The sequence below is a fragment of the Lytechinus pictus genome, chromosome 8 (assembly GCF_037042905.1).
Source record: "Lytechinus pictus isolate F3 Inbred chromosome 8, Lp3.0, whole genome shotgun sequence".
Lineage (NCBI taxonomy): Eukaryota > Metazoa > Echinodermata > Echinoidea > Temnopleuroida > Toxopneustidae > Lytechinus > Lytechinus pictus.
The window spans coordinates 8,848,318-8,866,359 of record NC_087252.1 but is presented as its reverse complement, the minus strand read 5'-3'; the positions used below and the strand labels follow the sequence as shown (position 1 = coordinate 8,866,359).

Here is an 18,042-nt window from a genome sequence, read left to right as displayed (position 1 = left end):
CAGATGTATCCATTTTCAGTGAATGTCGGCCATCTTGGACGCCATCTTGAAAATAACCACTTTCCCGGATGCGAATTTTAGTAGATTTTTAGTATGTTATTCTTGAGATCAAATATACAAAAAAGCCGTTGAAAAATAATTTGCTGCAATTTGTTCCGGGTGAGGGTATTTTTGGTCGTATATTGACCCGTCTACAGACAAAAGAATCATGTTCTGTATTGACCCTTCATGACTATTTCTGCTCGTTTTGCAGCTTTTCAATTCAGACCTCATCCAACACTTTTGAATCCTGCTCTTTTCGTGATGGCATGATCATAACAAGCATGGTATCATTTTAAAGAGAATTAAATGATCTTTTGAATAATATCAAACATGTCAAATATGCATTGGGTAAAATTGGGAGATATTAATGGCCAACCACAGATTTCCATTCTATTTTTGCTCGTTTTGCAGCTTTTCAATTCAGACCTCATCCAACACTTTTGAATCCTGCTCTTTTCATAATGGCATGATCATAGCAAGCATGGTTTCATAAAAAAAAAAATTAAATGATTTTTTGAATGATGTAAAATATGCATTGTGTGAAATTGGGAGTTTGGGGAAATCAATGGCCAAACACAGATTTCCAAACATTTTTTGAGGGGTTTATATAAATGTGAAAACTTATACATGTACAACAGCTTTGGCAACTCTTGTATTTGAATATATTGTGAAAGAGCTGAATGAAGAGAACAATGGTAGGCGTAGCTTAAATCAAGGTTCCTCAGAGCAATCTGCCACTTGGAAAATCTGGTGATGCCGAAAAAAAAATTCTCTGCCGGGAATCGAACCCTAGCCCCCAGCTTCGAATGCCGGTCCCTTAACCACTAGACCACAGAGAGAGGTTAGCGGCTAAGGCGACTCCGATCCGATTGACTGTCAGATAAACAGATCCTTGACACCACCAATTAAATTTCCTTTGTCGGGTGTAGGTAAGTTTTGAACAGTTCCCCGTACTTTTTGTCTTTTGTTTGTATGCCTGACTGCACTTGAGTTATTGTTCTATTTAGCTGTACTTTAGTTCAACATTAAATTTGATTTTGTTACTGATGAACCCTCAGGGGGAAACAGTCTGTACAACTAAAATCTAAGCAACTCGCTCCACCCTATTATTATACTACATTAAGCTTCTACATGTACATGTAGTTGAGCACTTTTTAGTAACTGCAGTTTCGTACAGTCATTAAATATACACAACAAAAAGGTAAGTCCCCCTTGAACAAACATCAATAATTTCCGAACCAATGCGAGTTTTTGATATATTTTTACATGAGCGTGTAGGTATAATTTTATAAGCTACCCTCTGAGTAAATGTTATGGACGTATTTTACGTCATGCTTCAGTGAGCACCGTCAGAAGGCAAAAATGTCACTTTTCAAAAGTCACAAGCCAAAAATCATGACTTTGATTCCATTTTATTGGAACTGATTCCACATTCTCATCATGAAAAATAGTCAGATGGCTTTTAAACGGTACTTTCTAAAAGACGATACATTTTTGGGGCTAAATTTCACGGTTGAATAAACAAAAGTCCAAATTTGCTATAATTGGATTTTTTACACATTTTCATCAATAAAAATGATAGAATATGATGACAGTTTTTTTGGGGAAGAGTATCTTTAACAATATTCATCGTTTCACGGTTCAATGAACATTTATTGAAAACAAAAAATACGATTTTCAAATATCATAGGCAAGTATTTTTTCATTTTGGTAACTAAAAATGATCTTTTATCAAATTTTTCGTTATGTGCATGACCAATTAACATGCTTCAATGATTCAAAGGCGTTTGATTAAACATTCACGCTTGAATGAACATGTGGAATGTGATAAGCTCTTATTTACGTTATTGAAAAAAATGCAATTTTTAACTCTGGATATGTATCACAAACCTCCTTGCATAGTTCATTCGATTTGATTTGTATGAAAATCCTGGTGTTTAATGCATCAGTGAGCACACAGCATTCGAAAATTATGCAAATGAGAAGAAAGTTCAAGGCCTTGGCCCCACTCTGTGCCGTATCGAATGGTTATTTTGGTGTGCGTGCCTTTTGGATAGTGTTACTCTGAAGCCATTTGCGAAGTTTCATGAAATAACTGTTGGCAGAAGTAACAAAAACCGGCCATGAAATAAACCCTCATTTCATATTTGTTAAAATTTTGACTTCCTCTTTCATAGACTTGTGTACATTATGGGTGCATATGTTTAAGAATAAGTAACCCCTTATTCAATATAGTGGAACTTTTTTTCAAGGCTGTCTTTAGCAATGTCATTTGGCAGTAATGTTTATCAACCTATGGGCAGAATTCTGTACGAAAATGAAATCGATTTGTTATTTATGGATGAGTGAGCACGCATCAAAGTGGGAAAATTGGTATTTTCAATGTCACAGACTCATTTTAACCCTAAATCTCCCGGGGTATTTTTGATTCTTGTCATTCCGGGGGGGGGGGGGATTTGCCCCCCCCCCCTTAAGATCTTAGCCGCGGATTGCGCGATCACAACGAAAATTTGCATGATGGTAGAGAATGACGTAATCTACGCAGTTGCATTGGTAAATTTCACTAAATTCATATATTTTTTTAAATATGAATTAATTATGCTAATTTATTCATGAAATCATACTTTTTGATCTGATTCACTAAATAAAGCTCCTAGAATGCTATTTTTTGTGAAAATATTCTTTAAAGCATTCCTAACCATTGTGAATGAAAAACATTTTGGTACCAAGACCGATTTCTTATGTATTTTATTATTGTTTTTTAAAATTTCTTATGTATTTCTCAGTTTTTTTTACTTTTTGTTTTTTATTGTTTTTTCGATGGAAATCGTTCCAGAATTAATTCTGATCATAAACAAGGCAAAATTAATTAAGTTTATCAGTAAAAGTAGAAATAATGATACATTCATGAATTTTGGCTAATACACAATCTGCATTGGATTTGTACATGAAATCACGTTTATGAGCAATTTGGGGTCTGACATTCACTTACATAATGTTGCGTAATGTCGTAACCGCGTACCCGGGCGTCACAAATTTGGTCTCAAAATTTGCGCGAGACTTGAAAGTAAAAAGTCAGTGCGCGGCGAGGTCAAAAAATTTTGCGCAGCAGATATATCGCGAAAATTGTTGAGGGAGAATTAGGGTTAAAGGGTAATAAAGTGAATATTGGGGGCAAATTCGGATTCAAATGTGACTTTAATTGCTGTAGTTTTTATCATCCATCATTTCTATCACCACACACTTTCCGAACTTTACACATTTACATGGTTGAGCGAGCACATTCGAAAACTTAGGAATGAATACTCTTTATACTGTATAAATGTATTCTTTTCCTAACAATTTCTCATGATCAGTTTAATTTGTGAACAAATCAGTGGTGGATCCAGAATTTTAAAATGGGGGAGGGGCCTATAATCGGGGGAGAACATTTTCAAATGTTAACATGATCTAACAAGTTGTAGAGGATACTACCATAAACCCCAATGATGATACGTCACAATACAGGGGCCGCGGAACGGTTTTCAAAGTGGGGGAGGGGGGGGGGCTGACCATGCACAAAATCACAATCGTATGTTGTTGTTGTTGTTTTTTTTTTTTACATGCTTTTCGAAAAAAGTGGGGAGGGGGCCCTTGTAATACATTGTGCTCACTGAACCATTAACATTCGATCTCAAAATTGTGTGTGGACTGGCTAAAAGATGGATAGTAAAACCGCTTAACACCATAAAATTCACCTAAAAACAACTTTTGCCCAACTTTGTAATTGCACAATCTGAAAAACGACTCTTGTGACTTTCAAAAATGGTCATTTTTTATTCAATCTTTTTTTTACTCATCCATGACCGTTCACTCTCATTTTTCACCAGGAGTTGCTCAATGAGTGTAGAAAACCACCTACAAAATATCATATCTCAAAATAATTCCGTTCAAAAGTTACAGCAATTTCATTTAGGGGGGATTTACTTTTTTTGTTGTGTGTATATATATATATATATATATATATATATATATATATATATGTATATATATAAATGTATATGTATATATATGTATAGATATATATATATATATATATATATATATATATATTTATATATATATATATATATATATATATATATATATATATATATATATAAATGTGTGAATTTATACATGTACAACAGCTTTGGCAACTCTTTTATTTAAATATTGTAAAGAAATGAATGAAGAGAACTATGGTAGGCGTAGCTTAAATCAAGGTTCCCCAGAGCTATCTACCTACCCTTTGGAAAAATTGGTGATGCCGAAAAAAATTTCTCTGCCGGGAATCGAACCCCGGCCCCCAGCTTTGAACGCCGGTGCCTTAACCACTAGACCACATAGGAAACGCCTACGCCTACCATTGTTCTCTTCATTCATTTCTTTACAATATTTAAATAAAAGAGTTGCCAAAGCTGTTGTACATGTATAATTCACACATTTGTATATCCAGCTGAGGCATGGCGGCTTGTCATTGTTCAAAACCCACCTTCACCCGACAAGGGAAATTATAATTGGTATAGTGTCGAAAATCTGTATATCTGACGGTCAATCGGATCGGGGTCGCCCTAGCCACCAACCCGCCTCTGTGGTCTAGTAGTTAAGGCACCGGCGTTCAAAGCTGGGGGCCCGGGTTCGATTCCCGGCAGAGACATATTTTCGGCATCACCAATTTTTCCAAAGGGTAGATAACTCTGGGGAACCTTGATTTAAGCTACGCCTACCATTGTTCTCTCTCTTTCTCTCTCTCCCCCCCCCTCTCTCTCTCTCTCTCTATATATATATATATATACATAAAAGAGCCTAAAGAAAGTGGGAAAAGATAACATACATTATACCTTGACACCATTGACCACGTTAATTGTGAGTAACCATGCCGTCATGGAATTTTTGGGCGATCCGAACAAACTTAGGTGGGTAGCGTGTCTTGTACAGGATCATGCACAACCTTATATGATTGTCCAATGCGACACAGTCATATCAACAAAACCGACTCCAAACTACCGAAGGTTGTCAATGGGAATAGCGGTAAAATATTTGGCCGGTTTGGGGTTGCTTTCACCGGTATGAGTATGACGTTAGAATGAATTGTCCTATGAAATTATCTTGGTAAGAGTCTGTATAGGCCTATGGTCAAGGCCGATGCGGACGGACAAAGAGGGTTAATTGTTACTGACGGGTTTTTTAATGTGTTTTTCAGTCAGGGTGCACTATTTTAATCTAAAATGGATTTCAATTTATCAACTAATTTCATATTTTGTTTCATCATGGTCCAAATATTTCTTGTCAGGAGAGGTTCAGACCAAGGTGTTATTCGCTGGTGCCAGGCGTGAGGTAGCTCCTAATGGTACAGTTGTGGTGTACGTACATCGAGGAGATACGAGACATCTCGACGTTGTTTGCAAAATCCCAAGGTTTAGCTTTACACGGCCTCGATTAACAACTCCTCTAAGGAATGATAGAGATTTAAAGGTAATGACTAAGTAGGCCTAACATTTTGTCCTTTAAGTTTTATGAATATAAAAAGGCCCAAGTCCATAGGAGGTCATTTCGAAAAAATCGGAAAAAAATTATATTTTTTAAATTAAAGTTTATTCGCCCAAATGACATCAGAGAACATCATAAAACAAATTTAAGTGTATATTTGTACGAACACTAATATTCACGTTACTCGTGGGCGGGGCCTTTTGTCTGGTGGAAATGGGTCGTTTTTAATTATATGGACTTGGGTCATTCTTACATTCATATATACATATATGGTAGACTTCTGAAGTAAGTAGTAGAAGTATTAAATGAGAGAGGGTGCTATGATACGAATGCAAGAAAAGCCCAAGTCCTGGAATTTTCTTACACTCATACCAAATTTTTCTTCTTTATTTAAGGCATTTTCTGAGACGATTTCAGATTTATCATTGATTTTATACAAAAAGCTGAATCATTTTATTAGGAACAATTTTCCATATTTAACTAAATTTTGCCAAAAATGGACTTTGGCCGTCTTTATATTCAGATACTAATTTTTCAAAGCATGCTTATATGGAACCAGGTGTGGATTCAGGATTCCCAAGGGGGGGGGGAACATTTCTATTAAAATAATAAAACTAAATGAGGTTCTTATATTGATTTTTGTGTCACCTGCATAGCAGAGTGAGACTATAGGCGCCGCTTTTCCGACGGCGGCGACGGCGTCGTCAACATCAAATCTTAACCAAGGTTCAGTTTTTGAAATGATATCATAACTAAGAAAGTACCATATTGTATTGCATTTATTTTCCATTCATAAAAACATGCAAAATGCATCACATATAATTACAAAATAAAATGAATACATATGAATGGCTGGATTGCCCACTCAGAGTGGTAATTATTACCCCTCTGTTCTGCCTAGGGATCCAGAACGTAATAGAATAGATCAAATTGTATTATAAACATTATTAACAAGCACAAAAGAGCACTGTTAAACAAAACCTAAAGTAATAAAAACTAGACCATAGACATAAAACAAAATTTAAAGTTAAAGTTATGAGTTCAAGCTTCAAGCAAATACACCCCCCCCCCTTCCCGTCAAAACAACGCGTTGCTCAGAGATCAAAGTAATTTGAAATCTTAGAGCTCAGAGAAGTAATAAATGTTGTTAAGTTTTATATACATTTCATATCTAAAGGTAAGTCATTATATAAACCCCTCAAAAAAAGTTAGGAAATTTGAGTTTGGCCATTGATTTCTCCCAACTCCCAATTTTACACAATGCATATTTGACATTATTCAAAAGATCATTTAATTCTCTTTAAAATGAAACCATGCTTGTTATGATCATGCCATCACGAAAAGAGCAGGATTCAAAAGTGTTGGATGAGGTCTGAATTGAAAAGCTGCAAAACGAGCAGAAATAGTCATGAAGGGTCAATACAGAACATGATTCTTTTGTCTGTGTCAATACATGTAGAGATGAAAATCCATTCAAATCAAGCCCCCTGCTTTGTATTTTTTGTTGTGGTTTATGTAGTGATGGTTCTATGGAGATGGTTTGAGTCGTGGTTTGAAATACCCATGCATGTTTGTTTGTTTGTTTGTTATGTATTTGATTCTATGTTAATGTTGATGTTAAGGTGCATGAAACTGCTGAGAAACTCACTCATCACCACGGAAAAAAGAACAGTGACTTTTCAATATTGTGTCATTTTGCAACCTTTGAATTTTAACCTTGCCCCACATTTCAAGGCACTGCACATCCATGTGAACCATAATCATATCATGTAGGGTATCATTTTAAGGAAATTTAAATTGATATCAGTTACACATTGATATTTACTAAAACCGAGGAGGGATTATCGATCAAAATCAAAAGAAACGGCTGGGAAAGTCACTCATCACCACGGGGGAAAAAAACAGTGACTTTCAATATGGTGTCATTTTGCAACTTTTGAATTTTGACCTTGCCCCACATTTCAAAGCACTGCACCTCTATGTGAACCATACTCATATCATGTAGGGTATCATTTTAAAGAAATTTAAATGATCTATTTATTGATATTAATTGCACATTGATATTCACTAGAACCAAGGAATGATTATCGATCAAAGTCAGATTTCCAAACTTTTTTTGAGGAGTTTATATTGGCGTGAACCTCAACATATAAACATTCTACGGCAATTTTCTATATTTGGTTTGGGCATAAATTACATTACCTACGGTTCTTAAATGATATAAGTAGTTACAATATTGAAATGAATCTGCTAAGTATAATGGAGCCAGGCCGTTCAATGATTTGAACACCATTGTATATACATGGATATTTCTTCGTAATTGTAATACCTCCATTCAAGTCGTTGGTGTATTTCTCTATAGGCCTAGATATTCGATTTTTGCGTTTTAGCATTCAAAATAATACGGCCAGCTCTGTTCTTAATTTTTTGAAGACATTCAGTATATTTCTTATTTGATGATTCGTATACAATATCAGCATAATCAAATAAGGGAAGTATAACTGTATACTTTAAATTACTTTAAATTACTAGGCAGGGGTGTGAGAGTTCAGATTTTTATCTGATTTCAGATGTTTTTGTTATGATTTTCAGCTTATATTTGGCTTTCCTCTGTACAAAAAGTATGGGAGCTCTTTCTATTTCAGACTTTTTCAATACTCTTCAGCTTTTTTCAGATCTTTTTATTTGTGACCACTCACACCCCTGTTACTAGGGTTAAACCCTGCGGAATCCCATACTCTATACTTGAGACATCATTTTTATGTAATATTCTCGGTACATGTACATATGTTCCGGTTATATGAATAACTCTCACACCAGTGCAAAGCATCTTCTGAAACACCAATCTTCGCTAGCTTCTTCATAAGGATTTCAACCTCCAGTGTCGAAGGCCTTTTTCAGGTCGATGAATACTGCCCCCATTAAAGACCCTCGCCAATTGCCTTGAGCCAGTCATCTGTGACTTTCAAAAGTCATTGCTGAGTGTTTCTTTCTATAAATCCGGACTGTTCCACACAGAGTATTTCATTTTCTTTCATGTACAAATTAAGTTTTTAATGGGTGGTTAGGATTGGGTGATTTTCCTTCCTGCCATGCATTCAATTGAGTTTTATTTATATTGGTGTATATTTGTTTTATATGCATGTATTTATGTTTTAAAGGACCCCATGGAAGAACAGTGGTATTTTATTAATACCGCTGAAATGGGCCATCCTTCAACTGTACGTTATGTTAAATTGAGCATATATATTTTATTTTTTATATGGAAATAGATACAAACAAACAAGTTGGTTGGATACAAGCTAGTCTTTATATAATTTTTCAAATAGAAGATAAAATGGAGATTGGTTTACAGTTACAAGATTAATTTTATCACCTGATTTGTAAACTGGAATACAGTAACTTTTGCTATTTTGTATTTATGTGGGAACGTACTGTCTAGTAGTGATTTATTGATTAAAAAAAGTTAATAATGGAAGTATGGCTGGTGCAGACATTTTTAGTATTTGAGCAGTAATGCCATCTATACCAGAAGAAGGTTTATTTTTTAATGATTGAATCTCTTTTGAAACACCCTCTTTTGTCATCCAGGTTACATTATTCCGGCACAATTCCAGAAGAAATAGGAATGCTAATATTAATTTTGCTAAATAATTATAAAAATTCTCACTTTAAATTATTAAAATTCTCACTTTTTAATGGACCTAGTTAATGAAACTTATTGGACTTCAGGGTAATCAAACCGAACATCAAGGTCAAATGACATTTAGGGTCAAAGAACTTACACCAAGGGGGGGGGGATCAACATCAAAATCCCCATCGAAGGTTAAGTTTCTTAAATATAATAATTCTAAAAGTATATGGATCTATTTCATGAAAGTTGAACACAAAAGTAATAAAGCGTCAGTGAACATCTGCGTGAGTTTCAGGTCACATGACCAAGGTCAATGAACTTTGGCCGTGTTGGGGATATTTTTTGAATTGCCATCATAATACTTTTGAAAGTTTATGGATATAGTTCATGAAATGTGGACATAAGGAAAATCAAGTATCACTGATCGTCTTGCACAAGTTTTCGGTCACATAAGATCAAATGTCATTTAAGTTTAATGATCATAGTACTTTATCCATGTTATCTTCATATGAATGGTTTTTGTGTATGATTATTCTATAGCCGTTATCAACGTCAGCACTGCTGCTATAGGCGAGATTGCCCTAAGCTAGTTGCTCCACTTGTTTTATTTTCCCGCAATCTGCACGTTCGGATAATGAACTTTTGTAATAGCAGGTGTATATTATTAATGATTACATCATTACGACTGGTCTGTTTATACAACTTTTTATCATTATCACTTTTATTCTACTTTAGTAAAAGTATGAAGAATTCGTTTTTTTTTTCAGCATTGGCACCGCCCCAGATTGCATCGGAAAAGGTTGGAACCAATATCTACTAATTTTTCCGGCATGTACACCTGCACATGGTCACCATTATCTCACAGCGTCTATGTGCTCTTTAAAGGTAGGTCTCTGCCTATAACCTTAAGAAATCTTGCAACGGACTATAGTTTCATCATGGTTGTTTTTAAACAATAAATTGTCTTAGCATTTTATCAAAATGAAAAATTTGTAATAGTTCAGGGGATACGCACAAACAGTTTGTTTTTGTTGTTGTTATTGTCAGCACTTATCACTATATCTCGAGAGAAATGGAACTCAAACGAACACTGATTGCGATAAATGATTGTCTTAAAAAGTATTTTTAACGAGAATGATGGTTAAAAGTCAGGTAAATCACTGAAGGCAGCATTGAAATAATTTTATTGAAAGCAGTAAATAAAATATCTGATTTTTCTCCCAAAAGATGGCTTTCATACGATTCTCGCTTGCACCCGATAATGCATACATTATAAACAGATAAGTGCCAAATCGAAGATGAAGTTGTTGCTAAGGCGCGGATTTGGGGTTTAGCACGGGGGGGGGGTAGGCCCTGTAAGACGACCTGGAGGTGATTCTTATTTCACTTACTCAATTAAATATAATGGTTAATAAAGACCTCTTTATTTGATACTTAAAGGACAAGTGACCACCCCAACAAAAGGTTTATTTGAATAAAAAGAGAAAATCCAACAAGCATAACAATGAAAATTTCATCAAAATCGGATGTAAAATAAGATAGTTACGAAATTGTAAAAGCTCGCTTAATTTCACAAAACATTTATACCAATTCCCTGTCGGTATGCAAATGAGGGACTTGATGACATCACTCACTCACTATTTATCTTGTATTTTATTATATGAAATATAAAATATTATAATTTTCTCCTCATTGTCCTGTGAAACAAATTTTTTATTTCTACTTTAACATGTGGAATTACCATTGTTTAACTTTTTTTTTTGTTCAGTCAAGTTGGTCCTTCTTGTCAAATCTGTAAAAATTGAAATACTGTGTAATTCAAACAATAAAGAACAAAAGGAATAGTGAGTGAGGGACATATAACTATTTTATGAAAAATAAGTGAAAATTTAATATGTCATAACTTACTTATTTTACATCCGATTTTGATGAAATTTTCAGCATAATGCTTGTCTGAGTTTTCTCTATTTATTCAAATCAATATTTTTCTGGGGTGGACTTGATCTTTAATACAAGCAAAACAACGATTGATTACAAGCAAGAATTATGAAATAAAGTATGAATCTGCGTATGGAATGATCATGAACAACGTTGACGCCACTAAGGTTTTTTCGTTTAATTACATGGGAGCCACAATAACGTTCTTACAAAATGATAATTTGTCAATTTTTATTGATTGATGGATTGATGGAATTTATTCTTCTTCATTTGAAACAAATTGGCAAAGTAAGTAGGAACAAATCAGAATATGAATGACATAAATTAAAAAAAGAACTCACTGGATAGCATCGCTTGTTTATGTGAATGATTAAGATTTATCAAATACAAATAGAAATTAACATTGTTCAATAGAATAATTGAAAATACTAATGGGGTCAAGCTTCGTATGTTTATGCACTTTACAAAAATCAATACAATCATGACAATTTAATCATTATATATACAAAACAACGATTCAGATAGTGTAAAATAAATTAGACAAGGCAAGACGGAATATTAATAAAATTTCATAACCGAAACACAATGATTTTCCTTGTGATCATATCATGATGTTGCGTCTCACCATCAATTTCTGTACTTCCCAATTGCAGCTGCTGAATGTGAAGTTCCTGTAGCCCCTGAATATGGGAGATACAGTTCAGGACATCAACCCGGTGAAATCGTTTTAGCCGATACTACAGTTTCATTTGGATGCGGAGAAGATTACCGCCTAGTTGGATCAAGGACACTCACATGTACCGATGGCAAATGGTCAGGAGATCTTCCTATGTGTAAAAGTAAGGTTTTTAGTAAGGGGCATGGGGGAGGTAGGGAAATGTACTTCATCATTCGTTGTTACAATTATCATTTAGGCCTATGTCCAGATGATGACACTCCAACAGTCCCACCAGCCTTTGAAAAGGCATGAATGCTACAACTCGTACCCGACTCGGGGTAATTTTGGGCGCACGAAATTCTAAATCGAATTAATGAGGCGCGGGCTGGTGTGAAGTCAATCGATAACCTTAAGTAAGCCATCTTTTTAGATTAAAAAGGAATGACATTTTTCTCATTCTGTGAAATTTTTGTACACAAATAGCAATTTAAATCGATCCCAGCTCCAGATAGGAGGGTAAATTGGCAGATGCATTGGGATGGGGTGAAGATGGTGGATTAAGGCCGTCGGGAGCGTGGTGTATAGCATTGCATCGAATCTTGACAAGGCGATCCTTTCAGCAATTGGAATTGTTTTGTGTTGGTCTTATGTTATTTACCATATGGTTAAATTAAAACAAAACAAATAATTTGTTAAAGCAGTAAATATGAATTAATACGAATGTTATCATGATATGAATAATTTTAAAAGATACGGAAATATCACTTTATTCAGAGTAATATATACCTTAGGCCTAATTGCTCTGTTTTTTTTCCGAGAACTCCAATAATGAAATAATAAATGAAACAAAGTGATATAATTTACAAAGGTGGTCTATTATCGCTGTATGAGATATGTTTGCCTTTCCATCTGGTAGTTAACAAGTGTCCAGAGCTGACAACACCAAACCATGCTTTGATGGAGGGGGTCTATGGTTATGGAAGGAACATTGGAGATATAAGGATATTCCACTGCCGAGCAGACTATATTCTACAAGGGGCTACCAATAGTCTGGTCTGCCTGGAAAATGGACATTGGTCCGCCGAACTACCAACATGCGAAGGTGATTATTTGAATCTCTTAAATATATATAGTATGTGCATACCATCTTTGCATGTTTTCCATAGTTCTGCGAAAAGGCGGCATATCTATACCACTCTTCCTTTTTTTTCCATTTCATAAAAAGGTTATATTTAATATCTTCTTTCATATCATTTCATATTCATATCATATCTTCTTTCATATCATATCATTAATCATATCAGGATTCTGTCTAAGAAAAATGTGACTTGATAGACGTCATGAGATCTACATTTTATTGAGTGGCAAAATATGAATACGAGGTATATTAGAGGCCTAATGTTAATGATTGATGACTTGAATCATTTCTTTTTCATTTCCACTATTAAAAAAACACGGAGCGTGTTTGGATTTCTCAATTGACTTAAAATCATAGTCCCATGGCTTACTTTGACCTTTTTTAGTGTTGTGCTCCTACTCCACGTCTAGTCATTGGCCTTGCAGGTCGAAAGTCCTTTTCCTTGGCCTCGGGTAGGTACCGGACGAGGGCGTTACGTAGGTGGTCATGAAATATTCCAGAAATAGGAATTGTAACAAGAAATTAACAGAACTTTAGATGGAAGATCGATTGAACTGTTGCGTTCCCCGAGGCCATCCTTGACCTCGAATCCGACCTCGATCGAGGGCAAATGTCGCATTGAATTTCTCCTTGGTCTCGGACGTCTCCTCGGCCTTGGAGGTCCGAAGTAGTTTACCAAGAGAATTGACCTTAGGTCTTTCGCTTGACCTTGAACTCGGACAGTCTGGCCTCGTACTTGTGCTTGTGCTCGCAGCTCTCCGCCTTAGTTTCCAACATTAATATTTTCTTAATTTTTGTGTTCATTAGAAATTTCTGTCCGTGAAGATTTACCGGTACCAGATCCTGATCATATTGACTCTCCTCCTGATGTCACTGATCTATCATCCTCTTCCTTTTCTTGGTATGAAGATCCTGTTTATCTCCCGAACGTTCAAACTGGTAAGCTTTAAGGCAGTAACGTTTCTTCGGGCGTGGGGCTCTGTCTCAGGAAAAAAATATCAAGCTCACGCCACTACCCTTTTGTCAAGCATCATGTGCAATTTAAAGAGGGTAAACTATTTATTGATTACAGTGCTTTATCACCGTCATGAATCATATTCCAAGCAAAACTTACTTTGTCTCATGCAAATATCGAGAGACCCTTCTCATCACAGTTGGATGAACGATTGACCAATCGCTGCTATCGGTAGGCGAATGGAATAGCCAAAAAAATATAATAATAGCCAAAGTAAAAGGAATAGTACATCATGTGCAATGATAAATCTGTAAAGAGTGAATTGTGGTATAACAACATTTGGACACTCTTCAGTAACCCATTTGCTGACAAAAAAAGAACTGCGAGAATGGACTCCTCCTTTGAACGGATAATTTTGTAGCTGTTTATATTCAGTTAAAAAAAAAATAGATGATAATTTGTAATACCATAGAATTTTGTTTCATTTCCTCGGTCGCCATAATGTATCTGGGGGTCAAGATAATTGTTTATCATTATTGTAATAAATAATAAAAACAAAATACAGTTTACTGACAAGAACATACAAACAAGGATCCTTTTTTTTTCAGGAATCGCATGTATTGCATTCTTTTTGTCGGCGTCTGTCATCGCATCACATGCCTCTGATATAATAAGCCTTCCACATGGGCACATTATTGACACATACATAATGTGACATTTTCTTTTGAAATTAAATATTACTGCAGAACCTCCTGCTGAACCAAATCGCCCTTCACAGTCTGCACTCGATGACACTCCACTAGACTACTCCTCTTTTGACTCGCTGTATGCCAGCGATGGGCCATCATTAAGTTTCTTTGACGATAATGGTATCGAAGAGACTCAACTTTCTTCCCGCCCAACGCCCACCAGCGGCAATCAACTCGGAATTAATGATGAAAATCATTCAAGCCCTAGAACACCAACAGAAGGCCGTACAGAAACTGCCAATGATATGGAACAGACGTCGAAACCTTCGAACCTAAGTCACTCCGAAACTGCAGATGAAAGGCATCAGACAACGCTATCCAACATGCCAACAACCAAAAGCCATTCAATGGTTACGGATGAAGTACGCCAGACAACGGAACCCTCAAAGCAAACTGATAGAACCTCTGATACAACACACCAGACACAACCTCCTGCCCATCAAAGTCCGTACAGAAATGTTGAAGGATCACAGACAACATCATCACCTTTGAACCAAGCCCATCCAGAAACTGCGGAAGATTTGTAAATTACACCAACCACCGCGGCCCTCAACGTATTAGACAGTACTTCACTTGCGATTGCTGAATATTTATCATCGTCCACCATTTTTATTTTTTTTGTGTTGTCAATTGTTGTAGTTATATGACTTCCAAGAGAAAGCTATTAAAAAGAAGCGAAACCACACTCACCAAAATTAGCAAAAGATTGTGCGTTGAATTGCTGAACCATAGCTCTGAACGCGCCAGAGGAATATTGAAACTCACATTGATGTACCGTAAGTGAATAATTGGTGCTATTTGTCACCAGCAGCATAAAAGAGTTATTAAAACAAGGTGAACCAGAAATTACTAGAGATCGAGGAAAAGACATTAAAACCATTAGCCCATCATAGCCTAATCCCCACAAGTGTCAGACAATAGCGTATTTTTTCAATCCATTCGCAAACACTTTCTACCGCGCACCAATTCATTTGAAAATGCAAGCAAGTGAAATCACAATGGATAGCTGAGAGGTTTTTGTCGACAGTTGGTGTCTATTTCATTATGTAATTGGTTTTATTGGCACATTTTTTTTTGGGGGGAGGGGTAAAATTCTCCATATTGTATGCCCGAGACAGATTTCAAATCAGATTGATAAGAGAATATCAATATTATATCAATATATTTGCTGGTGTATTATTGAAGCGGTTAGGGCTTTTTTTAATCGGACCAAAATAAAAAAAAAATGTCTCAAAGTATTATAATCGAGGAGCTTTTTTCCAAGACTTGTAAATATCGATACGTTCATACCCGTAATGCTGCCAAACATATTAAGGCTGATGATTTTGAAGATGATGATGGTGGTGAGGATGGTGACGATGATGATGATAGTGGTTGTGCTGCTGCTGCTGATGATGATGATAATGATGACAATGAAAATGGTGGTGATGAAGATGATGACTGATGATGGTGATGATGATGATGATGAAAATGACGGTGGTAGTGGTAGTGGTGGTGGTGATGATGATGATGATGATGAAAATGACGGTGGTGATGATGGTGGTGGACGGTGGTGGTGGTGGTGATGATGACGATGATGATGGTGGTGGTGGTGTTGCTGATTGTGCTGGTTGTGCTGGTGGTTGTTATCAAAATGTAATAATTGTGATTATGACCATGGTGATAACGAAATAAATTGATGCTGCTGCTACTAATAATGATGGTGAGTAATCAGTGATGGTGATAATAATACATTTTCAAGTAAGGTCTTAAGTTAAACTGTTCTGGTATATATGTACGGTTTAGGCACAAGAGGACAATCAAGTTGTGGTGTAAATAAGCTCAATTCAATGTTTGTACACAAGAAAGAAAGAAAAGACTGATATAAGCACACTGATGTATTTTTTGTGTGTTATGTTTTCATGGCGCCATTCCTTGGCTTCCAATAGCTAATTTTTCTCATCATCTATCACCAGATATAATGATGGTGATGATGATAATGATGATGATTATGATGATGATCATGATCATGATGATGATAATGATGATAGAGATATCTATAATATATCGATATTTTATAACATCAAAATGAATGATTTCTGGCTAAATCTAATAACCGTCCTATCTATCTACTACAAATTGAACAATTAAGCAAAAAACGAAAAGAAAATCAGTATCAAGAATCTAATTGCAAGTAACGCGAATTTATTGAATCAAAAGTTTGGCCATATTTTGGAAAATATGTAATTAAATACTTGCCGTCATGAAGGATGCCTTGTCTCTAATTTCCAGTGTTTACATGAAATCATATTTATTTCATAATTTTTTTTCATAGGCTATGCCTTTGTTGTAACAGTTGCAGCATTAGTTATCTCATACATTTTACACCTCCCTAAGGTCCCATCCACGTTCATTTCATTTCACCATTTCTTTAAGGACATCCTGTTAATAAATGTAATGCTATAATGGATTTAAACTAACTAATAGCTGGTAAGAATATTCGAATTATCACTATTACGTTCGCTCACTGCTAAACTGAAAATCTTCTCTTTTTGGATCTTTTTACACTGTGTGATACCTTGAAGACTTAAAGAAAGATTTAAAGGCCAAGTCCAATCAAGAAAAAAGTGCTGATTTGAATCAATATGCCCAGAGTAATTTCAAACAAGCATATAACGCTCGAAATTTCTTTAAAATTTGATATAAGATAAGAAAGTGATGACATTTTAACGTTTTCCTCATTTTTCACAAATGCCGGACATGAGCGAAAAAAAACTTTTTTTTAATCTTGTCAAGTTTGTCGTATCGTAAATGTTCATCATTCAGAAGAAGACTTAGAAGTTATGGATCCGCCCCTGCATTAGATCAATTCCACCCCACCCCGCCTTCTCCTCTAAAAGTTGAATATTATTTCATCAACTGAATTCGGAAGTGAAATAATAACATTAAAGTTATACTTAGGCCTATAACTAAAGTGAGATTTAGACTGGAGTTAGACCGGACTTAAGCCGAGGTTTAAGTTAAACCCGACTTCAGAATATAGTGAGTGGGTGACATCGCTGGCCTATCGTTAGTTCCTCTGGTTTGATCCCTCTTGACCTTGCTTGCATGGAGCATATTTCCGTGGCATATGGAGCCACGGAAATTCCGTGCATGGAGCGCCCACGGAAATAAAAGGAAGGGGAAACCTGATAGTGCGTGAAGAAGTGTCGCCCGCGATCGTACAGGTGTCACGCGCGTAAAACATTCCCCATAGACTTGTGTGTTAAAATGGCACTTAAGAAAAATTCATAAAAAATAAATGTGAAATTAGAGGGTCGAATGTTTACTACCTTTGGATAGGATATATATCTGACATTCCATATCTGACCAGAGAAGGGTATCGTAGCCAGCTCATTTTAAAAATAAATCGCCATTTATGAAGATAACTATGATGGG

The 18,042-nt window shown here is 35.7% G+C and overlaps 1 protein-coding gene across 1 annotated transcript in view; it reads left to right on the top strand.

The window, feature by feature from the left end:
- LOC129267262 (sushi, von Willebrand factor type A, EGF and pentraxin domain-containing protein 1-like) overlaps positions 1–15,873 on the top strand; it is a 30,115-nt gene extending 14,242 nt beyond the window's left edge. Inside the window, exons 4-9 of the mRNA XM_064103537.1 lie at positions 5,357–5,538; positions 9,955–10,072; positions 11,779–11,964; positions 12,700–12,885; positions 13,729–13,860; positions 14,623–15,873. Of these exons, the coding sequence (XP_063959607.1) occupies positions 5,357–5,538; positions 9,955–10,072; positions 11,779–11,964; positions 12,700–12,885; positions 13,729–13,860; positions 14,623–15,152 (1,334 nt within the window). The 3' untranslated portion in view covers positions 15,153–15,873. The remainder of the gene's footprint in view (positions 1–5,356; positions 5,539–9,954; positions 10,073–11,778; positions 11,965–12,699; positions 12,886–13,728; positions 13,861–14,622) is intronic.
- Positions 15,874–18,042: the final 2,169 nt, after the last annotated feature.